At 41.2% G+C, this 27719-nt stretch overlaps 1 protein-coding gene across 15 annotated transcripts in view; it reads right to left on the bottom strand.

Annotated features, from left to right (window-relative positions):
* ank1a (ankyrin 1, erythrocytic a) overlaps positions 1 to 27719 on the bottom strand; it is a 94066-nt gene that overhangs the window by 42184 nt on the left and 24163 nt on the right. For 13 of the 15 annotated variants that reach the window (XM_022212524.2, XM_022212538.2, XM_022212539.2 and 10 more), the window contains exon 2: positions 14155 to 14247. The exons of 1 other annotated variant lie outside the window; for it this stretch is intronic. In XM_022212524.2, the coding sequence (XP_022068216.2) occupies positions 14155 to 14247 (93 nt within the window). Of the gene's footprint in view, positions 1 to 2816; positions 3131 to 14154; positions 14248 to 27719 lie in introns of those variants that run through there. One more of the 15 variants, XM_022212533.2, reaches the window with a different exon arrangement.

The raw sequence follows: 27719 nt of genomic DNA, 5'->3' as shown, positions 1-27719 counted from the left end.
AATCATAAATATTTTAAGTGCCACCACAGCCATTTGCACAGCCAGCAGAAAGGTGAAAATAAGGTGCTTGTGTATGTTCAACATGTCACAAGTACTGCTTCACTTGCAATAATTTCCTGAACTTTAAACAACATAAATTGTGCACATGCACCAAACTCCAGATAACATCTCATATTTTTACATCACTAAACTCAATATCTGGATGTATTTAAGCTCATCTGATTGGAGGGTTTCTGTGCATTTCAGGGGGACACTGAACAGCGGATATGGAAATTCCTGCAAAGTGCTTAAACAGCTATTTCATCTTGCCTTTCTGCTGACTTGCATTTGTTCTAGAAATTGATTTTCTTTCCTCTGTCCCTTTTTTCTCTGCCCTGCCTTCATGTCTCGGGCTGCTTGAGGAGGCTGAGCGTGCAGCAGGCGGTTTCCGGCTACATTTGTGTAGTAAGTGTAGAGTCTGTCAGGCTGAGACCTGGGGGACTGCTCAGCTATGGGAGGATTTACAGGAAGAGAGTGAGCAGGGCACCAGGATGAAGCTGTTACATTCCCCCACTCAACACCGTCTGTCTGCATGTAAATCTGCCCGTCTGTCCAACCGTTTGTCTGTCTGCTTCTATTGCCTGTATGTAGCGAAGCGTATTGTCCTATTTTTACTATTTACTTTCTCACACTCCCAGCCTCCCCCACTCTGTAGCCCACTGTTTGTCCCTCATTGATTGTCTCTTATTCGGCTCTGCTGAAGCCTCTGCGCTTGTAGATGAGATTGTCATGGTTATTATTGTCATGGTTATTGTGACCTTTTGTGAAGGTGACAAAGAGGGTGAAAGCCATAATGGTAAAGACAGGGCTTGGAACCTATAGAGGATCGGATCAAGATAAGATGGTAAACATCCTGTGCTTTACTGCACCATAAATTATACAGAATATAACTGTCTGGAGGACAGCGAGACATCATATGTAACTTTATTCCAGGTGGTGAACTGACCTAAAATCTATCAAACTAAAGTCTGAGACTATAAAAGTAAACTTTGAACTTTACATAACTGATGGCATCATCAGTGCTGCAAACTGAATGCTGCTTCAGTATCACACCTGCTAAAACAGCTACAGAAAACCCACTGAACTCAGTGTTGTAAGCACTTTTATATAGTTTTGGAAAATACATTTTCTTTACTACTTTTATCTGACTGCTTTAGTGACAAGTAGCTTTTTCAGGTTTTACCTACAAAACATGCCAAATTGAAAATACAAGTTTCATTATAAATTAAAGTACCCAACAACATTAAAATGCTGCTTACATATTAAGCTGTAGGAAACACTCAGAAATTATTTTAAGTACAGTTAATCTTAATAAGCATTTCTGCACTTGAGTAAAAGTTGAATTCACAACTTTATCTTGAGTATTTTGACAGGGTGATATTGCATTTTTACTAAAGTTAAGAATCTGAACACTTCCTCCACCACTGCTCATTGCTATTCTGCATTATATGAGGCCACTATTATTTTAACTGATCACTGGCTTTCCATTGGCAAGTTTGTCTGCTTCACTTCAAATTATATTTGGAGCGAAAGTGAATAATGCAAGTAATGAAAAAGTTCTAGAAAACCGGGGATTCAGAGATGAATAAACTCTACTGACAGCACTGTAAAACTGTCTGTAGTTCATCCTTGGACTGATAAGTTCTAAACACAATGGGTGCATTTCTACGAGTTGCATCATCTGCTGTTAAACCTTACAGACACTTCTTCTATTGCCCCAGGTAAACTCAGGCAGACACAATATGAGCACTCACACAAATTCAAGCAGCACGGGCTTGTGTGCAGCGTGTTGATATTACCTGTGTTGGTTCACTACATGAAGCAGTCTTTAGTTTTTCACTGAAAGCATCTCATTAACTGGCCCCGCTAATCAGTTTACTGACCTCCAGTTTACTTACCACAGCTAATCCTGGTTGACATCATACAATCTGAACATCAAACAAACGAACAAATGAGGTCAAAAACACGATTAAGGAGAACACAGAACACGATACACGCCCACACATGTACGCACCAACACTAATCTTGGTTGCACATGCATCACAACTCTGAGAAGATACTCCAAACAACCAAGCTCACTCCCATGTTGTCTACCAAATAGACCGTGTTTTTAATACACTATTACCTCTTTGAATCTTTGATTAAAACCAGGTTAATTTGTGGTCCATAAATGACAGATCATTTTCATAATAAGCAGAGCCAATGTTCACTTCTCTTCCTTTCTCCCTCTCATTTTCATCAATAACCACAAGGGCATATTCAGGATGGAAAACAAGAAGAAGCAGTGAAAGCCGGGCCAGTGAGAAGTCTCCAAAACTGTTCACATGGACGGATGGAGAACAAGAATGGTACTCAGCAAACAGAGAGAGGCGTGTACTGAATAAAATGAGCTAAAGCAAACTGGACAAAGAGTAAATGCAAGATTCATGTGTGAGAGAAAGCGAATATTCAAGAGAAAATGGTTTTAAAACAGGGACGCAAAGCTGGTGAGAAAAGGTAGAGGCCCATCACGGTCTGATGTGAAGGGGTGAAGACAGGGAGAGCTGGCAGACGCATTAAATCTGAGAAAATGCAACCACAGATTTTATAGCAGAACAAAACATTCCAAGAAATAAAAGACAGCACTAAGAGCAGCAGAGAGTTGGAGAAAGATAATATGAAGAGAGACAGAGAGAGAGAGAGAGAGAGAGAGAGAGAGAGAGAGAGAGTTACAGGACAAGAGACGAGTGCATCAAGAGGAAGGTGAGACGGAGAGCAGCAGAGTTTGTGGTACTCACTCCAAAAGTGACGGTCTTGACTGGCATGCCTGTTGGCCCTCCACTCTGTCTTTCTTACGTTTTCGGTTTCTCTCAAACACACAGCTGTCTTTTCTGTTGCCCCCTGCAAGTGCTGCCGTACAGGGCACGCAGACCCCCATCCAACGTAAACATGAACACACACACACAGACACACACACACACATAGACACAGACACACACACGCCCAGACACGCACACTTGAGTAAGCATGGTGGGTGGAGAGACCGAGGAGGGTGGGGGTTGAGGGGATGGGGGGCCCAGGGGTTTATCTCTGGAGGAATGCTGCCTGTATCTAAAGACACACATTTCACACACAGGAAAAAACAACCGGGTCCCCCCAGCACTCTCCACATGAGTTTCCTCACCGATTCTTGGCTACTTTTCCCCATTTTTTTTTAAAGTTTCTCAAACCCTGCCTCACTTGCTCTATTTTTTGTTTCTCCTTCATCTCCATCTTTCCTCTCTCCTCCATCGCTCTCTGTGTTCTGCTGTCCACCTCATCTGTCCTCTCCACCTTTCACATTTGTTGCACCCCAACACACCGTGTCACCCCAACTTTATCCCTCCTTTCTGCTGTCCCTTCTTCCCCACACGTCACGCCCATCTCTGTGTCTCCTGTATGTTTTGTGACAGCCAGACAATCCATTTTTTCACGGACCAGCCGATACCAGAATAGTGTAGTCACTGTGGCGAATGGGTGTGTTTTTTCCGAGCGGGTCTGTTTCGGTCTGTGAGGTGACTTACAGTGACAAAGCGCCTGACGGGGGGGTTGCTGCCACCGCCCAGTGACAATAGGGCCAGACACATGGGGTGGGGGGGGGGCATGGAGGGGCCAGCCTCTCAAAAGGCCCTGCCTCTTTTAATAAAGCGTCCGTCATTCCTCGCTTGAAAAGGCCTCCTTTTCTCTACCTCTCCCCTCCTCTCTCCCTCTCCTGGCTAAATGCTGGGAAAAGCACATCGCTGCCAAAACCATGCAGAGAGATAAATGCTAGTAGGAGAGGGGAAGGAGGGGGCACAGCAGAAAGAAGGCTATACACTACTCAGTACCACTGGACCGTGACCTGGGCAAAAACATCACGTGGGACCTCTGTCCTGTCCACAGAATTGAGTTTAGACAGTGATGAGAGCTGCACTGAAAAAGAATGTGGGGCAGGGGACTACGGACACTAATGTCCATGAAGACATGACAAATTATCCCGTGGTCCTCCAAGAAAAGAAGCTGCAACTCTGACATAAACATCTTCTGGATCAGCCTGCATCGAGTAAATCAACTCATCTGAGGAGAAGAGTGAGATCTAATCAGGTGCTAACTGATAAGACCTTCTTAAGGTGTGGCAGAATTAAGTTGCTACCACTCAAAAAAATGCCATTTCTTATCTTCTCAGTGTTACTTTACTCAGATGTTTAGGCTTTAAAGTCCTCATCTGCTTGCATAACTTACATAAGCCTCCAATATTACAGTCCAACTCTTCTTTACAGTAAAGTCTTAGACATCTTGGAGCCAAAAGTTAAAGGACAGACAGGGTTTGTTTTTTTTCTATTTGTCTAAAAACCTCTGTCAGGTGCCCACATCTATACTGAAACCCTTCTGCTTGTTGTAGTCCTTCCTTCTGCTTATGTTGGACTATAAAATAAAGTACATTCATGAAATCTTTGTTTTGTATAAAGAAAAACAGCAATATTGAGACATCAGCAGTCTGAGTCTGACAAAAGGGAGAATCTTGCAAGGCTACAGTTTTTCAGTACTTGGCACTTTGTGTTGTTGTTCCTCTGTCTATGTAAAATGTACAGCATATCATCATACAGTGAAATAGAGTGTCTGTGGAATCACAAACATGGAATGTGGTAATAAAAAGATTGAAACTTTGGCAGACATTTGATTGATGAAACTTATGAAATCTCAAAATATCTTTAGATTAAAATTTGTGGTTAAAAAATGAAAAGATTAATATATCAGCCTATACTCTTTGTATATACATAAAAATTATGGAGTTGGGTTTTTTTGTTTTTTTTTTTTTTTTACTATCTTTCCAGCAAAGTATTATACAAACTAGTTAGCAACTTCCCATGGAGAGAAGGCTTAACTCAGCCCACCCGTCGGCTCAGCTGTGTTACGTACTCTGCTACATGTGCTGCACACAGAGCTGAGAGTACACAATGAAGATGGAACTTCTCTCTTGCACATACTATACAATGACACAATTTCTAAATTATTACCTTTTTTTCATTACAAAAAAGTTACGATACTTATTAATTTGGTGACAGGCCAACATCAGCCAATGGTATCGACTGACTGATATATCAGCTAGACTCAATGGATGCAGCTGTTTTTACTGGAAGGATTCCAAAAAGGGATCTTTTAATGGTCAGTCTGAACAGGAGGAATGAATACAGTGTACAAAAACAGTTTCAAAGCACACATGGGCACATGGCTGTCGTTTGGCCAATTTGAAAAATGCGAACCTAGTCTTTTAAAGACTAGGAACTTTTAAAGTGAAAACTTTCCACCTAGCCACAGATTCTATATTTTTTATGAGAAGAGAAGGTGAAAAGCATCCATGTGTGTGATGCAGATTGTGGGATGAACTAAAACTCACAGCATCATGAGTATCTAGGTTGTAACTCTATACCCAAGTGCAAAGATGCAATCTTGTATATTCTCTTAAAGAGGCAGGACACTCAGTTAGTCTGTGGCTCGGGGTGGTTTCAGGTCATTATCGAGCATATATGCCACACTTCTGTTTTGTAATAGGGTTGATTTAGGTTCAAGAAAGACATGCCCTCTGCACCCTGTGTCAAGCTCCTCTTGTTGGTGGGATAAAGGACGGCAGCTGTCCACGTGCTGCTTCTGGTGGTTTATTGCGCGTGTCTTGATGTCTACGACAACAGAGACCAGAGCTGAGAAAGTGGAGGAGAAATCAACATAAACAGTCTGTCAGCTGTCTTTCTTCAACCTGTTACACTCTTTGCCCTTGTCTGACCCTTACACTCACTGCCTCGCTCACACCCACATGCTGACTAACGTCACACAGATAAAACAAAATTAAGGGTTGAAGGCCGAAACATAAAAGCAGGTTGTGGTGACAGAGACAAACATCACTTAACCAACACCTCCATCTCACAATGCGCTACAGCTCTGATCTCAAGCTGCGAAAAGAAGTGGCTGAAGATATGTGAAAAACAGCAGACATATGGCGCCGTAAACACTCTGCAGGCCAACAGAGCTCGTGGTGGTGAAGCAGCAGTAGGGACTGAACACATGGGGCAAGATTAATAAGGAGAAAGAAGGGCAACACAATTCTGGGTTATAAAAATAACCATGTATTACTAATTTCAGGTCTTTACAAAACAGGATTTCAAAAGCAAAACATGTGCAGGGTTATCATTTGAAATGAAATACTTTATACTACATTCTCTTTCTGTGCTAGTTCTGAATTCACAAGTATTAATGTTACATGCATGCAGGGTTGCACTACTCCGGTTTGGCATAACGCCCCTCTAGTGGCAGCATGACGCTCTGCAACATTGGCCTGCCGGAGCTTCAAAGACTATGGGCTGGGTCGGGCTGATTACTGCAGCCCTGGCACAAACCTCACAATCACACACATACACACACAAAACACAAACATTCAATAGCTTATCCTGTACTTCAGCTCCTCCTCACGAGCTACATTAAGCTTCCCTGGTCAGTGAAGTGACAGAGGAGCGGTTTAACTCAGCATTAACAGCAGCGGGTGTTAAAACTGTCTTCCCTTTGCAGACAGAGTGCATATCATATGTCGGAGCACACACGGCTCATTCTCATATATGCATACTATCACACACAGAGCACATACAGACGCCTCAAAATCTGCACATGTACCTCAACGTGACAAAGCCAGACTGACCTGTGGAAGACAATAAACAGGGGGTTAGAAACGGTGAGACGAGGGAGGAGAGCAGAAAAGATGAAGGCAATAGAGAAGAATGACGACGGCAATCTGTCAGCGCAGGATCGGTCTCCCATTAATCTTCATAAGTGGAGAAGTAGAGATGGGGAAAATACAGAGTGAAGATGTGCAAGAGGGGAGAAAGAGAAAAGAAAGCATCACCGCGGAGAGAAAATGTCTTCACAACTCTCCACGTCTTTCTCTGCTGCATGTACACAGTACCTGAGCACTCGCTGAGGACACAGACTCCATCATTTGAAATAAAGGGTCCAACCATCCGTCACAACTGGGCTTGACTCAGCACCAGACAGTCCGAGCAGCCAGACCATAATTCAATCAGTCTGGTTAATAGACGCACAGCTGAAGTGGCCCAAGTATTTAGACTCTATTCAGAGCTAATGTACTGTCCTGAAATGACAACAAACTCCACCAGGACCAGGAGTTCACCTGCTGCTATTGACATAACTCAGTTAAAGTGGGGCATAATGCAATTCTATTACAAAACCCTCAAGAAAATAAACTGCACGGTTTCCTCTGTGGGAAAAGAACCAGAAGAATAACCTACTGTTTTAGCGTTGCATATTATCGGTCTATGATGTTTTAGGATTTTCTTGAAAGAGGGTTAAAATGTTCTGTATGCATCCTTTTATCCTCAAACAACCTAGCCTACTTTTTACAATGCCTCACTTTTTGTAATTCACTGCGAATCCCCAGAGGACTCAAAGATTGAACCCTTTATGTGAGGATGTTTTCAAGGCATGAAACAGCAAAGCTAGCAACCTATAAAGCTTTATTGAAAACTAACAATTACAATAAACATTAACTATAGCTACATGGTAAGCTTTTGTTTCTGAAAGTTACATGAATTATGAAAGAAGGACACTTTGTTACTCATCAGCTGGCACATACACAGAAACGGACGCATGAAAGAAAAGCTGAAATCAGTCTTTAATGTTGTACTGTGTTAGCTCTACTGCTTCACTCAGTGTCACATTTCCTGTATCAGGAGCTGCAATTTGAGGGAAAAATCACCAACTAACAAAATGAGGGCGTTAATCTAAGGTTTGGGCTTGTTATTACAGAAGTTGCATGTAACCTTATATGGCGCACAATCAGTCCTGTGGCTTTCAGCACTGTATCGCTCTCAGTGCTCTATTTTTTTTAACCTGTCTGTATCTCAGCTTGCAGTACATCAACACCATTTGTACAGGGACAGTAACGTTTCCACACACTCGTTCCAACTTGCTTCGGTGCAGCACCAGCCTCATTTCTCAAAGAGTGGAAGTAGCAAGGAAATCGGCCGGGAAGCAAAACACGAAGGAAGAGATGGATGGAAAGATCAAGAGGTGCACGCCACAGCAGAAAGAAGAGAGGACGTGTTGGGCCCAGTGGCAACTACGATGATAAATAAACACACATCGGGAGCTTCTCTGAATCTGAGCCTCGGTGGATGTACAACATCTTCTTTTCTTCCACAGTCCTGTTGACAGTGTGATAGCCTCTTCATCTGCACAGCAGTGCTGAGTCAGACCCCAGTCCTTCCCTTACACAAACCCTCCATCTTCATGTTATTGACAGCAAAGCAGCAGAGCGACCGGCTGCAACAAAGCAGGACCCATTCGTACTTAACTGTATGAGCTGCTCTTAATTAAAAAATAAATACATATTTGATGTGGTTACCATGTTGTTTTCCACTTCAACAGTTAATATCTGGCCTCAGGGGACAGATGCTGAGCTGCCTGCTGAATCTGAGATTGACGTGTTAATAAATATTAAATATAAGCAATTAATGGAGATGCTCTCGTCAGTCGGAGCGAGTGCAGTCCAAAGAAAGATTTTAGAGCTGGCGTCAATCATTCAACTTCCTGTATTTGACTACTTTAAAGCTGCCTTACACACTTACACATCCAAACACACACTTACACACACACACACACATTCACCTACAGTGCAGTACATGCAGGTGCATAACCCATACTCACTTACATTCGACACACACACACACCTATGCAGCTCACAGCAACCTTCCATATGCGAGCATTCAGTTCAGGCAGCGGTATACTCAAACTGAACAAGGTCGTGCAGTGCATTGTCCGACCATGTGAGGAGGGAGGTTTGTGCGTTTGTACCCTTTCTTAGAATACTTGAAGGAGGTGAGAGAAGCTGGTCATTAAAGTGAGGCGTGTAAGTTATAAACTGGATGCGCAATTAAATGTAGCAGACGTGTAACTCAGTGCAAACCATAGGGGTCCAGGGCAGTGACGTTTTAGCGCCAAGCTTGTTTTTTACATGCAATCTACGGATTTGGGTTCAAGTGGACCTAAAATATGAATAATTTTGTTAAACATGAAAATGCAGTCAATATTAAATTACAATCATACATTGATTACAATCTATACTGATGATTTAGTTCATGTCTTGTACCATTTTAAACACCATAATTTGTTTGAAAATGTGCTCTTTTCACCACATTTAACTTTGTCAGAACTATGAACTTCTGGTTGTGGCAGGCAGGTTCATATACATTAATAAATACTGATACCACACCACAGTACAGTTGCTATAACCAATATACACTTTCTGTTTAAGGTTTAATGGAGATGATGGCATGAAAATAAAATGGTTTTATACAATATGAAAAGGCTCTTAAATCCACTGGGGGTTTTGGTTATGTTCTTTATGTCATTATAATAGGCTCCTACATGGCAAATGACTGAATAATCAGCTTAAAGCTTGTCAAAATGACAGAATATCGCTGGTACAGGTGACTTTTCTCCTCTGCTTTGTGCTGAACATGAGCAGGGTTCACTTGGAAATGTCGAACAGACACAGTCTGTCTGTGAAATACTGAGAAGATCTGTAATGGCCTTTTTTTCCAGTTGTACTCTCCTGGCTCTATAGTCAGACAGCTCGCCAGGTCTTCATCACTGAAACGCTGACAGGGTGGAAGCAGGAATGTCAGTAAATGTTTGGAGGACTGGAAACTGTGTCCCTTGTTACGCCTACCGTGTATATACCGGGTAAACTACAGCGGTGAGTGCGACTGTCTAACGGATTTTTCATCGTAGAGGATCTTTTTTACGGTTTTTAGACTTTCGACCAGCACTTTCTTTTGGAGTATACTTCCACCTTTACCATGCACTCTGCGCATTCACCTAAAACACATGCACATGCACGCATGCATGCACATTGATTGTTGCTCAGTTTCTCTCTCTCTCTTTGTCAGTAAACATACACACAAAAAAAATGAAATGGATGATGTCTAGGGTGCTTTAAGGTTTCAATGGAAAAAGCAAAACAAATGGTACTGTTAAAAAGTTAATGAAAATTAAATCTGTTTAGAACAGTGGGGAAGGAAACATGAGTCTTTAATAAAATTATTTGAAGGCTTATTAAGTCATGTAAATAAATACACTGAAAATGTAAAATTATTTAGGTGGATGGACTTGTGGCTCAGAATGGAAAAAAAATGAAAACTGTTCTATCAGATGGGTAAAAGTGAGGTAGTCTACGCACGGTTTTTAAAATTAAACATTGAGAGGGAAGTTCAGTACACTTTCAGTTTATTTCGAACAACAAAATTTTACTTTTCAGATTGAACTGGTAATGGTGATCTTTCTTAATAAAGGGATATGTGCATGACGTAGGGGCTCCTTGTGACAAATATTTGCACATTTATACTAATACCAGTGTGAAATATCTTGTTTAGGTTTGTAAATTGTGCTCAGTGATAAGAATATGTTCTACATAGGTTCACAGTACATATAGTGTCAATATATGCTCCCTGACTACTTCAAGAACATTTTCTCACCTGTAATGACATCATTTTTTCTCAAAGTCTTGAATCTCCAATTTTAAAGACAAATTTACTTTGAGCCATTCAAAACCTGGTGTAGTGCAGGTGTGGGTCTGCACTTATAAAGTCATTTGGGCTTTAGTTACTTGGGATGGCTCTATTCAAAGTATTCTTTGTGGGCCAGATTGTTCCCATGAGGCATCTCACTGTTGCCAAAAGCCAGAAAAGATCAGTTCCTAATGGGTCAGCAAGACGAGGAGAATCCTGCTCTCCTGTCTTCTTCCAAGAGTTGGTAAGTGGCCAACTGAGACATTATTACACGACTTCTGCAGTCTCGTACAATAGCAGTAAAACTTTAATCTGAATTCTGTGAAGCCCGTATCAATAACCCTGGGACAAAATGAGAGTTACAATATTTGAATGCGGCGAGGCCTTTCACATGGAAATTACACTCTGCCCCCCCTAGCCGAAACAAATTACAGCCAACTGCTGGTGGCTGGATGTGAATGGGCTTCCTAATGTAGTCTGCATCTACAGTGGGCCGGGGAGCAGCTGGAACAGAGAAACTGAGACGGGGGAGAATTTATGTGACAGTGCAGAGTGTGACAGTTTGCTTTTTTTTCATATTGAGTTTACCATGCAGCCGTTCTGTGACGAATGGGGCTTGGCTCCCTGAGCATCTGTCTCCAAGGACTCACTGAGGGATAATTAGAGCTGTGGGATGATAAGGGATATTCTCCAGGCCCACTAACTATTAATGGTGGCAAAGGGGATGGGGCCTTTACACAGACCTCTGACATCTCACAAAGCCGTGATACAGGAGGGGGTGGGGGAGGATGGAGCGTTTGATGAAGCGTTAGATTTTTGTGTAAATTACGTCAGGCCTCGGGGGAAGAGTCATGGTTTGTGCGACCAGTTTGAGGTTTAAGGGAGAGTTTTTTTATCATCACGCCACTGACTGGCCAATCTGCATGATGCTACTTAATGCTTTTGGACATATTTGCTCTGACAGCCGAGAACAATACAGTGAAGCTGTAGTGCATGGTGTAATACACTTTTTTTGTTTTTATAGCTTTGGGCATTTGGTTGCATTGTTTGTGATAATATTGATTTCATGACATATGCTAAAGCATATTCTAAAACTGTCCAAGCGGGTAGCAAACATGAACACAATCTGGATGTGGTATATGAAGTGAACACCACTGAAAAATGCTCTCCAAGCAGATCAACCAAAAGAGGTTTTCAGTCCTTTTGTTTCAATCTGTCCACAGACTTTATATTGGAAGTGACTTTTTTTAGTTAAATGTGAAAGTTTTGCAAAAAAGAAAAATGTAGGAAAAAGGGGCAAAAAATGCAGCAACAATGAGTTTTGCACCAGCAGTTTTCCTGTGCAATACAGGATTATTATTGACTTATGGTGGTAGTTTCACAGTCAGATGTTTTGATCTAAAGATGAATCAAGGTAAACTGGTTAGAACCTGCATGATCATGTGACCAGTCATGTTTGTTGTTTATTGTTTTTGCAGTTTTGCTGCATGTTCAGATGTATAATGCCAATGACAATGCTACCATAACTGATGACTGAAATGCCACAAATATAACTTAACTTGTATTAAACTTTGTTCTTAAAAAAATACAAGTTAAGGGATGTTGGCTGAAAGGGATGCTGTAACAGTAAACATTAGTTGGAGAACTATTTATCACAGTTTCTCTTTCTTTCTGTACTTTGGGAACAAATATGTCACTGCAGCACCCAGTGATCACCATGAGGCAATTCATGTGACATAGGAACACTTGAACTTATTCTGTTAGCTGACTTGCTGATTTTTATCTTTTGTAAACCATCTGTGGTTTTTACCCTGGTGGTATTTTTTGGAAACCTGAAGAATGTCGGACTACAGATATAGCAGGATGAAGTTTATAGTCTTGGCAGATAAAAATAAACAAAAATCTCATCTTTCACACATTCACACAAAAATAAAAAGAATATTCCAAACAAAAAAGGAAATAATACAACTGCCGAAGTGCACACGCATTCAAGAGCATCACCGAGGGAAAGACTCCATATTGTTGTACGTTGGGCTGTTTTTGATGATGGTTTACACACTTATTCACTCGTCTTCTATGTGCTACCTTCATTCTGTGTTAAATGTGTTCACCTCATCTTTTTAGCCATTAAGTTCTGCACTTCCAAATGGTTCGCACACTTTGCTTTGTCAGCTGAAAATGGTTTGGCTGAGTTTCAGTAACAAATTTAACCCAATGATGCTCCAGAGTGTTAGGGAGCAATATGGAGATCAGGAGAGTAGGTTTAGGAATTTGACATGAGAGCAGAAGGGGGGAGCTGGGATCTGAGGGGAAATCATCAGGGGCAAGAGGCGTCTGGGACAAGTTTCCCAGCAGCCTTATTGCACTTAGATGATCTCTCCTCCAACAAGTGAGCATGGATTCAAGATCATCTGTCAGATACAGGTGCAATAAAACCTTTGGCAAACGTATCCCAGACTGTTCAAACAGATAAAAAACAGACAAAACACAGGCACAGCACATGACAAACAGTGATACAGGAAATACACACAGCCACAATACACAACACCAACACATCAAAGGCGCGGGCAAAGGCAGGCACAACCACAACATCTACAGCACTGAACAGGAACATCACGATAAGAAATACACCGAGCACAAAACACAGCACAGACGGACATTCAGACGGACAATCAAATCTCACTTTACACCGATACACAGATTGAAGCCATGCAAGGACGGAAATGAAGCATGCATACAAACTCACTGATAACAAACAACGAGATCAACCCCCAAACAAAACACACACACATCCCTGCACATTTCTTCACACTCTCTATGTCTCTCTCTCGCACAAAAGTTGTGATATAACCCTACACACGAACACACAATGACACAAGCATATTTTATAATTCAGAAGAACCCACAGGAAAAATACTTGGACTGTTGTCTATTACCACTACTGTAAACTGTTGTGTACTTTGTGTAGCAGGAAACGCAGACGTAGTTGAAACTTGTATCGAGTCTATGGAAAATATATCAAAGCTATATTTTGCCCGTGGACTCTTGCCATGTAATATGCTGCTTGAGAACATTAATTTCAAGAGAGATCACAGACACCGATATAGATATCAATAGAGATACAGAAACACACTCATGTTATATATAGAAGTATGTGAAACTAAAAGAAAGAACGCAAAGTAAAAGAAACCAAATGAAGAAATTAAAATCAGCAAGTTAGTACAATACGTCAAGCAAAGACAGGAACAAAGGAAAAGCTCCAGCCTGATCCCACGACACCTGACTGAATCAGCTCACAGCACAACAGCAACACTAGAAAGTCAAAGGAACCAGAACTACAATACCATAAGCAACACACAACAAAAACAAGAGAGATAAAGATAAAAACAACAACAACAGCAGAGCAACAACAGTGACACAAACTTTAAGTGACAGATACAAGATGGTCATAAATACATAATATATATATATATATATATACACATATAGATATATAGATATAAAGAAGTAGGAAAAGCCAGATATACGTGTTGCAGATATTTACTTCATCATCATAGTGCCATACTCCTTGGCCATCCGGCATCTCAGAGCTCACACTACTGTCCTGATCGATTAGCCAGCGATGCACGGCGTGGGCCTAAAGGGACATACGACATAAAGACAGAGCCCGGTTAATCGCAACAGTGAGAGGAAGCGGGGCTGGAGAGACAGAAGAGGAGAGGAGGGAAGGCAGAGGAGGAGAGCAGCAAAGCGGACAGAAACAATGGCAAGGAGGAACAGGTGAACATCATATTGAGACCCAGAGAGAAAACAAGGTGGAAGAGGGAGGGAGAGGAGGAAGAGAGCAGGAAGAGGACCCTCCCCAACCCTGTCCCACCCCCACCCATCCCACCTGGCTTGTACCACCCCCCTCCAAAAACATAAAACTCTCCCTGCGGGAAACAGGTCAGGTTAGGATGAGTGGTGTATGATGTAGCGCGACACGAGGACATCACAAATACTGTGGTGAGTCGGAGGCAACACCACGCTGATGGCGATGGAGGTGGGTCTGGTGTAGATGGTTTGTGGCTCACGGATGGATCAGATATGTCGCTGTGGAAATCTGCAACTTACACACCGGGAGTGGGCTCGGGATTCCTCGAAATCACGCTTGTGCAAGTGGCATATAGACACGGAAATATTGTGTACTTACCCCAAATTCTTATATACAAATGTGCAACCACATATGTGTAGTACAAAACACACCACATGAAAAATAGACCAAGAAAAACCTTTAGACAATAACAGAGAGAGAAACAAAACATAGAAACACTGAGAAGGAGTGCATGTGCTGCCATATTTCAGCAGTTTCATAGCAAAGAATACACTTACACACCTTTATAATACGTAAGCAGATGCACAACAATAAATATGCAAACGGTGTGAAACAGCAAGAACAGCTTAAGCAACGTTCATTTATTTAAAAAATGACCAACAAAAGTGTGCAAACCCTGCAGAACAACCTTTTGGTTTTTTTTCCAGAAAGGCTCCTCTCAGAGAGTCAACTACAACAAAACAATCTCCCAAACTTCTCCCTCCAGACAGACAGACAGACAGACAGTGAGAGGTCTGCCCAGACTCCCTCAGTTCAGATTCAGATCAAACACATGCTGCAGCCAGCTCTAGTCCCGGTCACCCTGAAACACACATACATGCGCAAACACACTTACACACAACACAACGAGCCCCATCTGTTACTCTCGACTGTTGTCGTGTCAGCACCAAAAACAACCGAACACAGCTCCTTTTGTGACGTGCGCTGCCCTCTTTGCGGCAGGAATACTTGTCAAGATTTGCAATGGGGTGAAATCGCAGAATGCAGGGATTAATTACCCTGTCATGGCTGCTACTGCACATTTACTATTTACTTTACGAAAGCAATTTTACAGTGCGTGTTGTGTTTTTAAGACGCAGTGATGCAGGCTGTCATACCACCGGCCATTTAGCACATAAACTGTTGACTGAGGCTGTAGATCGGCTACTTTAACACACAAAATGATGAGGGGAGGTGAGGGTGTTACATAACTACATGAGTGAACATTCACCCATCAACATTTACAGTGTGTAATGCTTTACTTGTAAGAACCTACTATAATAGTGTAATCTCGGGGTGAGGTTATGTGAATTAGGACCACATGAGATCCATCCTTCAACCTAACAAAAAACTAACTCCAATTCAAATTTTGCCCCAAAGTCTTAATCCTGAACTAGCATTAATCACATTTCATACTGTAACCTGAAGTTAATCCTGATTAAAATTTCAACTTTAGGTCCTAACCTGAAAAAATCCCCTTCAAAAAGCCGGGGAACAGACAAAATGTGGCCCTCTTTGATGAGTTTCCCCTTCTCTCTACATTTGTGAGGACATTTGATCCCCACAAAGGCAGAGACACAAGAAGCGTACATGGGCACAAACACAGTCAGAGGAAGCAGGACCTTCTGCACCAGGTTGTGTGACTGCGAAGACAGATGCTGGTAAACACAGCAGGGAAGTGGAGGACACCACACAGAAATAGACAGAGTCACCTCAAGGGTACAGTGAATCAGACGGTGACAGCAGAGGCCAAAGCATCTGTTAGGACACCTGAAAATATACAAAAACAAGCAGAAGAGAGCTACAACGCTGTGCGATCAGAAATCCCTGTAATACGTGCAACGTTTTTTTTTAACTTTCTAAATTTTCACTACTTTTCACTTTGCATGACCTTTGTCTGTGAAGAATATTTGCAGCAGTAGCGGTGCCCAGTAAAGGTCTCTGTGCATATGGTTGTGTGTGTGTGTGTGTGTGTGTGTGTGTGTGTGTGTGTGTGTGTGTGTGTGTGTGTGTGTGTGTGTGTGTGTGTGTGTGTGTGTGTGTGTGTGTGTGTGGAGGTGGTTGTTTGTGTAGTGTGTAGACGTGTGGATGTGATGCACAGGGGCGTCAACCGTAGAGTTTGTGTTGAGTTACAGAGCGTGTCAGCTTAAAGGAATAATTGGATTAAGTGGCAGACGGCTACTGATGACAGGGAGAGCGGAGTGGAGGGGTGGGGGAGGAAGAGGGGGAGGAGGAAGGGGGAGTCGGACTGAGGCAGAGGGGGGAGAGAGGTGCTGATAAGTGTAACAGGCCACTTGCTGTGCAGCCTCTGGGAGCCTCAGGACAGTGAACAGACACTCAAACTGTTACGCTGCAGATTAAAGGGATAAAAGAATAAAACTCACAGCCTCCGAACAACTAACCAGCAGCCTCGTGGCATTTGGTCTACTTTATATCAAACTCAAAGACCAAAAGAACACAACCGATATGAGTCACATAAGTAAAAGGACGGATCAGTTTGTCTGCTCGCTTTATGGGCTTTTAAACCTTCCTGAGGGTCCCGGGAGCAGGGTCACTCTGGAGGCTACCTGTCTTATTCTTCACAGTGTCAGCTGCAGAGTTGACAGAAAGTCTCATATGAAAGAAAGATGAGTGTGAGACAGAGGTTAAAGGATGTTATGAGAATAACACCCTGAGGAAGCAGCACTGATGAAACAGGACATAAGAAGGCTTCCCTGCATGAGTTGTATGATGACGAATACGACCTCAGTAAGAGAGGAGACCACGGTTCTCCTCATGAATGCAGTGAAACAGAAAAGAAAATGTGACTCTACTGGATGAAATCAGTCAGTGTAGAAATATATGAACTGAAGTTGAACTATCAAAAGCAAAAACAAAATCCTCATATCCATGTTTTGTTTGCTAAGTGCACTGATACTGACTACTACATGACGAAATAACTTCTTTTCTGTTATCTTTATTCTTTATTAATCACATAAAGACGCAGATGAAGATGTAGACTACAGCTGCACTACATGAATTTAAATGTTGTCAACAGGCTCACTGCACATCATTACAGTACGGATTTAAATTCCCAAACAATAAAAATGCACAGCAACAGCAGCCAAACAATATCAAGTATAAACACACCACGCTCCCTTCAGTTACTCATAGACGTTATAGTGCCACCATCTGGCAGGTGGGGAGAGATTTTAAACCTACAATGATTCTGGAAAAATTTGACACATCATTTGCAGTCTGATGGTGGTTTTAAGGCTTTATGTGAAGCTGTCAGACCACAGGCTAAAAACACAATCACTCAGAAATGTTGGAAATCAACACGACAACTGTACTGAGATTAAAGAATCACAAGAAAAATGTGAGGCAAAGGTGCAAAATATATTGACAACATGGAAGAAAAAGCATGGATCTGTCCTGCAATCATTGGAAATGGAAGAAAAGTCTGATTCGTAAGCAAAAATTTTTGCAGCATTCAATAAAGAAATTTACAATTTTTTGTAGTTTGTAACTATATGGGAGTTTTTACAGTTTAATCCTTCATTTGTTGTTTACTTAAACGCATTAAATCTCTTGAGCATTCGTGCGTGGACATGAGCCAGGAATGAAATGACGATAGTAAATGGATTTAAACTGAATGAAGCATTATATTGTAGTCAGTGAATACTAAAAAGCAAAATGGCCTCTTTGCTAGTGACACTTTTTGCATATTAAGTAAAAGTCTGAAAGCAACTAAACTCAAGTCAAGGTCGCAAACGTAGAAAAGTGCTATTAACAAATTAAGTATAAAGATACTGTTAGAGATCGCTGCTGGGTTAATTATCAGCACATATGAAGCACTGCATAAGTGGTTTCACTAAACAGAGAGGAGCTGTGCACAGAGTTTTAATTTAAATAAGAATCTACAAGGAAAGAGCAGCTCTCTGCTGCTAAATGAACCTGAGCTGCTTTAGTATCTCACACTCCCTTTGTGTATCACAGCATAGATGAGCTGTGATACACAAATTACTGCAGCATTAAGAACCAAGTACCTTTCTCAAGACAACTATTCATCAGTCTAGTTTGTTTTAGTCCTGCAGTGCATCAGCCTTGGTCTCGCCCCTCCACCTTCCTGTCCATTATCCTCAAGTGCGGAATAAACGTCAAGTAATCAAGCTTTTAATGTCACGGGTCAAGCTAGGCCAGTAGTTCCTTGTGAAAGGCTGACACAGTATCTAAACTAAATGGACCCCTACTAAATTATTCAAGTCCTGAGAAAAAAAAATCAAGTGGCGTTATAACAAGAAAGCATCTTCACTGAGGTGGCGGATCGTAGAAAGCTTCTGAGAAGACACCTGATTTATCAGGTCTCCAGCTCTTGTTTCAGCATGACTTAACTGATCACATCAGGAAAGCACAGGAGATTTGCCCCTAATGTGATCAACATTAAGGGCAAAAAGGGTAATTAAAGACAAGATGTTGGTGTGCAGATCCTGATGAACAGTACAGACATGAAAACATAACTGCTGTGTCTATCAGTTGAACCTGAGCAAAGTGAATACAAAACGTTAGGCAGCAGTAGAATCTGTTTTTGTCTGCATGTAGCCTACTGCACTCAGGCAGGATATTAAACATTTTACATTTCTAACACTGATCTAATAGCTAATTTTCAGTATTACTTCATGAGTGATTTGATATCATTGTCATATAAACTGATATAGAAAAATATTCCTCGCCAATCTTTGTGTGTTCTTACTAAAGGAAGAAAGGCCTGACTAACAATGGAATAAGAACATGGTTTTTAGATTTGGTCTCACAACTTATAGTACCAAAATCCATGTTATATCTAAGTTATGATATCCTTACCGAACAACTTATCCTGTACAATATAAGAAGCATTTTGCTGTATCATTAAAATACAATCGGGTAAACCTTCCAAACACAAATAAATAAAACATCATTGCTTGAAACAGTTGAAACGGGTGAGAGGTTTTACATGTAAGCAGGCGTAAATTAGTGCAGTTATAGAAGAGGAGACTTCCAAAGTGAGACAGAGTAAAAAGTCCACAGAGAGAGACTGAACAGCAGAGCTCTGCAGATATCAGCCTGATTAATAATGTATGGCAGAGAGCTGCCAGCTCTGTGCCCAGCACCGACCAGCCTGAGCTCTATCAGCAGAAGAGAGGTGGTTTCTGGAGGGGCACAGGTGGAACTGCCAGGTGGGATGAAAGGAAAGGTTGGTGCAGTCACCTCCACCTATCACCTCAACCCTCATTTTTTTCTCCCACTCTCTGTCTAACTCTCCATCTGGGTTCACATTCTGTCTCTGTTTGGTGCATGCTTTGGTATGAGTATGTGCAGAGTCATCCTCTTCATCCTTCGCTGTTCACTTCAATTCTACCTTCTGTCTTCATTCCTATTCAGTCCTAATGTGGGATCCACAGCGTGACTGATTTCATACATGAGAGCAGGTCATTGTTACTGTATATATCACCTCTGCATCACATCCTTTGTGTTTTTTTTCTCTGATGAACTGTTGCAACTGCTGAGAGCTGTGGTTTGTAGTGTTGTTAAAGGAACTATTTTTATATAAATAGATCAAACGACTTTGCAAATGCGAAAAGGGTCACATCACAAGGGTCACAGTGACAAACCCAGAGATGTATCACATGTCTCTGCAGTTTCCCACAGCTACCTTAACCTCATCGTTTTTATGTCCTTGGTGTAAAACCTTATTGGTTTTGTTCACAGTCACTGCTCTCATAGTGTTTTTTTCTTGATGTACCAGGCAGCTAGCAGCTCTAAAACCCCAATGTGCACCACCGGCCTCAACTAAGCTCCAAATTAGAGGCTAGCTGATAGACACGAAATAGTCTGATATTTCCATCAAACCAAAAATTTAGCAAAATTTTCCAAATTAAAATTAGAATTTTAAATCACTAATGAAGCTCCTATAAAACTACTGGACCTCCCTGAACCAAGAGGAATTTGAAATATTTGAAATTTGATTTGGATATGCAAACAACAAATTGTGTACTACTATGCTTGCTATGCCATGTTGATATTTTGATGTCAGTGGTTTGTATGCAGGTTTTTCTGATGCCCCCAAGAGACAAAACAAATCTGTTATTGCACGCTTAAGCAAATATCTATTACTCGCCATTCAGTTAATTTCATTGAGCTCCAGTTTGCGTTTGACCTCTGTTCCTATTCAATAATTCAGTTTTCCTGTGTTTCACACAGCCTACAGTAGGTCATTTCCTCAACATGGATTGCATTACACAGCAATGTGTTCCTATTATTTTGTCCAGCCCTTCTCAATTCTCCCTGTCCTTCGTCCGCCTCTGAGCCTGTGGAGGTCACAGGTCATTAAAGCAGGAAGATTAACATCAGGGCACACACACCACAGAGCGCTTTGATGTTCTCTGCAGCTGAAGAAAAGTACACTTTCTCCTGATCTGCAGCTCTGTTTGTACCTTTTTTGTCCGCCACAGAGAATACTTAGCGGGGGATTGTTGAGGCGGCAAGTGGAGGTGTCTGTTTTGACAAAATGACCTTTTGAGAGCCTGGGTGTGAGTCCCTACTGACGCAAGTATAAGTAAACATTTACAGTGCTGCAGCAAAGTTAATGCGAGTATCTGGACACATGCTGTTTTTCCAAGAAAGGATTATTTGATTCCAGGCAGCCACAGTGAAATTACAGTGATGTACAGTCTGCACTCTAAAGCTGAACTATGACATGGACAGAGAGTGAACTACAGTTTCTGGTTTTCTGTGAACCCACAGAACTTGTTATATGCAGACTGAAGCTTCGTTAAGGAAAGAAGGAACGAAAAAGTAAGACAAGACACAAAGTGGACGGTTTGAGGAAGAGGGCAGTTCAAGTTTCTTTATGTGTTTTATCAATGACATTTAGCTGCCCCCCTGCCCCTTGCTCCTATTTTTCCCCTCTTTCCACCTCAGACTATTTTTATCCAACATTTCATTACCATAATAAAACACATGCATGGAAAAAAGATAAACTCAAAGAGACAGCACAGCCAAAAACCTGGATTTGAGAGGCTTATTTTCATCTTTCTTTCTTGTCTTCTATTCTTTTATGTTGCTCTTTTCTTTTCGCTCAGAGAAATGGAAAGAGACATGCCTTTTCTTCCAGCCTGTGCCTCATTATGGGGCTTTTCAGGTCTGCTCCTTTGTATGGGGCCAGCCCGGAGCCGTGCACAGGCATAGCGGAGCAGCCGGTGGATTACCCAGGCTCACGTCAACACTTTCGACAGAGCCACCTACCACTCGAGCAAACACCCCTGCCAAGTGTAGCATGAATGCTACATGCTTTAATAAGGGTAGCCAAAGAGCCATGCCAAGACTAAACCAACAGGAACAGCAGCTGTACCACAGACATCAGTGTGGACAATAGATTTAGGTCTTTAAACCAGGGCACGGCCATCACAATACTGGCCAGAATGTATTACAGACCAGCAATAATCAGCATGCAGAGTGCAGTCTAGCCACACAGAGCATCATGTCTCAAACTGAACGCCAATAAGATTAAATGTTTAGAAGTGATAGTTTAGGGGGTTGGTCACTAAAAAGCCTGAGGTCAACGCCTACTTTTGAGGCATCTTTTTGCTTTGCATTTGGCTTGTGATAAAACATCTTCAAACAATGCATGTCACACCACAATGGTCTGAATTCAATATGAAGCATAAGAAATTAGACATGATGCAGAACAGATACATTTTATCTGGTCAAGACTGTACAAAGTCAAAAACTGCTATAAAATGGCACACACCAAAAGAAACTGTTCTAATTAATCTACCACTTCGACATACAAGTTTAACGTTATATGTGATATTTTATGTGACTACAGCAAAAGCTACACCCATAATAATGATATTCGAGGCAAAGATATCACCAAAAAATCTGCTCTAATTTGTATTTTATATCAATGCACATATAAAAGCATTGTGCAAAATCCCAAAAAAAAGAGCTGTTTTCAATTAAACTGTTCTGTTAAACCAACTCCATGCTATGTGTCAAAAAAGCAGACAGAAAAAGTTAGTAACCAACGACAGCTGAAAGGATAGATATTGTGAAATTTAAGTGAACAACAACAGCTGTTCCACACGAGGAGATAATTTGCAAGAAGGCAACAAATGCCATCCTTTAATAAAAAGCGAGCGGATTGTTGCTGATGGTTAACACATAGTGCACTCTAAAGCCTAAATATGTTTTGTCATAATAATCATCACTGTCCTCTGTCAAAGCACTGCAAACTCATACTTCACATTGGTGCTGCAGTTTCAAAAACCCAGTAAATTCTTTCAGTGAATCAATAACCAGTAAAATGTTATTGCAATTTTTGCTCAAAGTTAGATTTAAACATGGATCATTTGGACAGAATAATTAAGATTGAATAATGAGTTCTATTAAGGAAGAGTGCAAAATAGTTTTGTAGTCCGGCCAAGACTTTATCCTGCTCATTAAGCAGTTTTTGTTGCACATTTCTTGCAGTTTGCCTACTTGTTTTATGTTAAACAGTGCTAAAAAATCATTTGTGGAGTTATCTGCCTCTACCCTAAAAAATGGCCTTAAATAAAGAAATATATATTCATATATTTTGATATAGTTTCATTTTGTTAGCTACCTGTATTTTGTCAAGTATTTTTAGAAAATCAAATAAACCCAACAGTTTTTTATTTGATAACATCTGGAATGCACACAAAAACTAAATATCAGTTATAAAAATGAGTACAAATTTGTTTGAGCAAATAAACTCTTCCAATAAATGCCACCGTTGTTATATTTCTGTTTGTACTGAATGTGCAAGGCAGGTACAACAACTGCTAATAAATTTGCCAATGCATTATGCAGTGTGTGTCCACGTTGTGTTTACAGCTTGCTCCCCCTGCTGCAATGTGGCCAAACATGCAAAATAACACTCTGTTTGGTCCTGCACCCCGCTCGAATAAGATATCCCAGATTGTGTTTTATAAATGCATTTGGGTGAGCGCTTGTTCATCTGTGCATACACTGTTTGCTCAGCAGTTAGAGGAATAGAGCAGCAGGTTCTGGTGGTCATCTATCAGAGCTGTACTATCACCTTCTGCTGCTTCCTCCTGGGACAGAAAGACGGATGCCCCCTCTATCGCTGCTACATGCGACGCTCGCTAAGCCCCTTTGCTGTTGTAAGTCACCGAATCTCCATCTCACACCTGTGTGTTATCATTTACACACAAACACACACCACACAGGCACCACTAAACATGCATAGGAACACATATAGAACCTACACAGTCATCATATAAACACAGTTGGTCTAAAATAAGCTTTAAAGTCACGGTTTAAAGAAACTCTGTGTTTTTTGTGTTTCCAACATTCTCCGGCAGTATATTTACCTCACAGCTGTTAAAAGAGTACTGCATTAATTTTAGCATTTCTCATCTATAGCATTGTCAGATGCAATGAAAGGGGAAAACAAATCAAAACTGGCACAATCCCCAGATGTTTCTATCTGGAATTTCTGCAGACCCAACTGTCACATGAGGAAAAAAATTAATTTAAAAAAAAAAAAAAAACAGGTTTCATGCAGCTCCAACAAAAGACAAATGCAGTAGTACTCCAGTAAATAGACTTCAAACCCAACACATCTGCAACTTTCAACAGTTGTGACATTGTTCACACTGCAGTGCCACAATGTGTACAGACATGTCAGAGATGGCTGCTGCAACACTCCTCAGATGAAACTTTATTGCATGTATCCTTGATTAGATTTAAGCTGGGGAAATTGAATCTCAAGGGTAATATTCTCGGGGTTGCAAAGGTACAAAAACTGCAGCCAGTGAGCTGTGAGGGTGAGAGACAGCACATTAAGCCTGTCAAAACCCACAGGAAAATTCATCTTTCTTCTTAACCTTTAAAAAGAGAAAGCCTACAAAGCAGGCTCTCACATTAGGATACTGTGACGAAGAAAGGCAACTAGATTTAATGCGACCCCTGCAAGTCTGATTTGAATGAAAGTTTAACTATTTTCTTTGTTGCTTTTGTCTGTTAAAGTCACTCATGAAAGAAAGAAATGTATTTATGTGGAGAAATTAACCCTCAAAAATACACCTGATGGCAGCTTTGGCTCATTAGCAGTACACTTTTACTCACATAAGTTACTCTCAAGTCGAACATAGTTGATAACTACACTAAAAAGATGCTAATATCATCAATACACACTATAGCAAAGAAAGATAAACATACAGATACAGATTTTGAGGTTAGAAAAAAGCATCATGGGCTGTATTGTACCAATTTTTAAAGGAACGGAGGGTTAATATGGTTTAGCTGTACTTAAGAGCCGAGTTAAAACTCCTCCGTCATCTACCTTTTCTTCTCTTATCATGCCTTTCTTTCACTCGCTCCTGTTGTTGCTGATTCTCCCTTCAGGGAGACTCCTAATGAGTCCAGTCCTGGTTGGTTTCAGCGGAGCACGAGTGGTGCTGCTGCTGGTAAAACACTCTGTGTGTGTGTGTGCATATGTGTGTGAGTTTTCACAGTACATGTACGTGCCAATGTGCTGCTGGACTGCTCCGTAAAGTGTAAACACACAAAGATCTTTCATCAAGCTGTAACTCAGCAAAAGTGTGAGAGGAGGAGGATGCCAATACGAACATCTTGGCCATTACCCGACCTGTCAACTCACATTTCTACAGCTCAGTTGGACGGGAGGAAGCCACAGCTGCAGCACCCTTTGCAGCAAAATTCAAGGGTCAAAAAACTAATATAAAAGCAGCATTACAGATGAAAAATTTCTAATTATTATTATATGTATATTGTACATTTTGTGCACTTGACCTCCGCTGATGTAAATATCTGCTTTCACTTGTCTGTGGCCTGAGTTTGCACTAGTACCAGTATGATAGATGGACGGTGACATCGATTTGTTTAGGATTCAAATGTGGTTAATTTTAGAGCTAACTGAGAGATCAACATTAGGAGGAGAATACTTGACACCCCGCTGATACTTCTATATGATTACAGGGTTGGAAGTTACTGTGACAAAGAAACAGTATCATTTTTTTACATGACGGTCTTCATAGACTCATTCATGAATGTTTTTTAATTATCTGTATAATTTACTTGTTTTTAAAGGTGCTGTATAAAGCAAAGAATATATTCATAGTATTTGTTTGGTTTGACCAGTACAATGAAAAAAAAAGATTTACATTGAACTTGTGAAGTCCTCAGTTTCTGAGCAATTTTTGTTCCCGTCATATTTATACTCACTGTGGGCTCATTTTTCACTGTAACATAAAGTCCTGCACCTCCATAGAAACAGGTCTGCCATGACTAGAAGTAGGGAGAGCTCAGAAATTGCTTTTGTGCACCAATACAAAATGCCATAAAGCATACAAAGAGAAAAAAGGAAAGTTAGATTTCTTTGACTATTTATTTGATAAAATTGAAAAAAAAAATGGAAATAACAAGTACAACATTTTTCCAAGTGCCCACAGGTGTGGACAATATTGGAAAGAAATGGTGCCTGTACATGCTCTATATATTTTACTGCGTACATTTCGTATTCGTTTCCATGCTTGCTTCCTAACTGCTCTGTGTAAACAGCCCAGTTCAGCTGAAAGGTCCCAGACTTTTCGTGAGATGACTGTTAATCACAACTGAGTCAGTTATGGCCCTTTTAAACCTGCTGACAGGTTTTGGAGTTAACACAGAGGGTTCAAACATGTCACCAAAACAGAGAAATGTAGCAAGTTACACAAGTAAAAGCTGGAACTAAACGGTTTAACATTTTATGAATCAAAATTATAAATGTCAAGTGGATCAACTTGTCAATTTCATATTCATTTCATTAATAGTTTCAGCATCAAATATATTGAGTAAACTCATTATCTGGCCCGCTAGTCTCATTGCATGCAAGTCTGCATTCCTTACTGCGCATATATTTCATGTGCTATTTTTACAGCGTAAATTCAGATAATGTCCTGAAAAAAAGAGGTCATATTGTTGGTATAACTTTCTTCTATTTGCTTTTCCGCTTTCTATCGGCTGTCCTTTTACACTTCAATCCATACGCAGTATTGACACACACAGCAGCAAAGCACTTTAAGCAATACCACACACACACACACACACACACACACACACACACACACACACACACACACACACACACACACACACACACACACACACACACACACACACACACACACACACACACACACACACACACACACACACACACACACACACACACACACACACACACACACACACACACACACACACACACACACACACACACACACACACACACACAGAGCTGTTGAAAAGCCATTTTCTCCGTGTTCATGAAGAGGGCACGTTGAGCTCCTCACTGCAGCTCTTCTCTGATTCTGTAGTCAGCACTAACGGCACGTGGCTTAAACCTGCGCCCATGTGCTCACCAGGACAGGAGCAAAGATACACGTACGCACACTTTCACACACCCTTGGACGTAGCTTCACATTCACCCTTGGATTTATACAGCCCTGCACAAATGACCTGCGCATGTAGAAAGACGTCCATGTAAAGGAACATTCACTCGTTCATACAAATAGCCGTACAGAGCAGCTGAATGCGTCTATAAATAGCAGCCCATTGGCACCCCCACTGTCATCATTATTCCTTTCATCATCCTTATCAGCAGAGTGGGGCTCATTCAGTTGGTGGACAGTCAAGCCGCTTTCATGGAGCTTTCCTCGTCTCCCCATCGACACCAACAGTGACATCCCCATACCTTCTTTTCAATTCTTGTCCTCCGTCTCCTCTCTCTGATATTTCCCTTTTGCGTCCCTAAGCTCCTTCCCTGCTCTTCCTCCTCATCCTCTTTCTCTCTGCCTGCCTTTTTAGTGGGAAGCACTGATGAGAGACACCCACCACAGTGTGGAGAGAGAAAGAGACGAAGGAGGACAGGAGGCCGAGTCCCAGAGGACGACCTTTATCTTATCAGAGCAGACCCGCCGATACAGGAGATGTAATGACATCAACCGTAACTAACAACAGATGAGACATGGCGAAAGTAGAAAATGAACAAGTGGGCAAGAGAGTTGAATAAGTAAAATGTGACATCTTTTAGACAGTGAAATCAAAAGCTATGCATCTTTAAATTCAGCAGTTTCACCAAGAAAAAAGTCTCCAGCAGGGAAAGGCTGCTTAATCTCCATAACTACAGTGTGTTTCCTATTAATCCTGCTATTAACAGCTTATCTTTTTTATCATTGATTTATCTGTAG

Source organism: Acanthochromis polyacanthus, chromosome 7 (genome assembly GCF_021347895.1).
Source record: "Acanthochromis polyacanthus isolate Apoly-LR-REF ecotype Palm Island chromosome 7, KAUST_Apoly_ChrSc, whole genome shotgun sequence".
Lineage (NCBI taxonomy): Eukaryota > Metazoa > Chordata > Actinopteri > Pomacentridae > Acanthochromis > Acanthochromis polyacanthus.
This window is presented reverse-complemented; position numbering and strand designations above follow the sequence as displayed.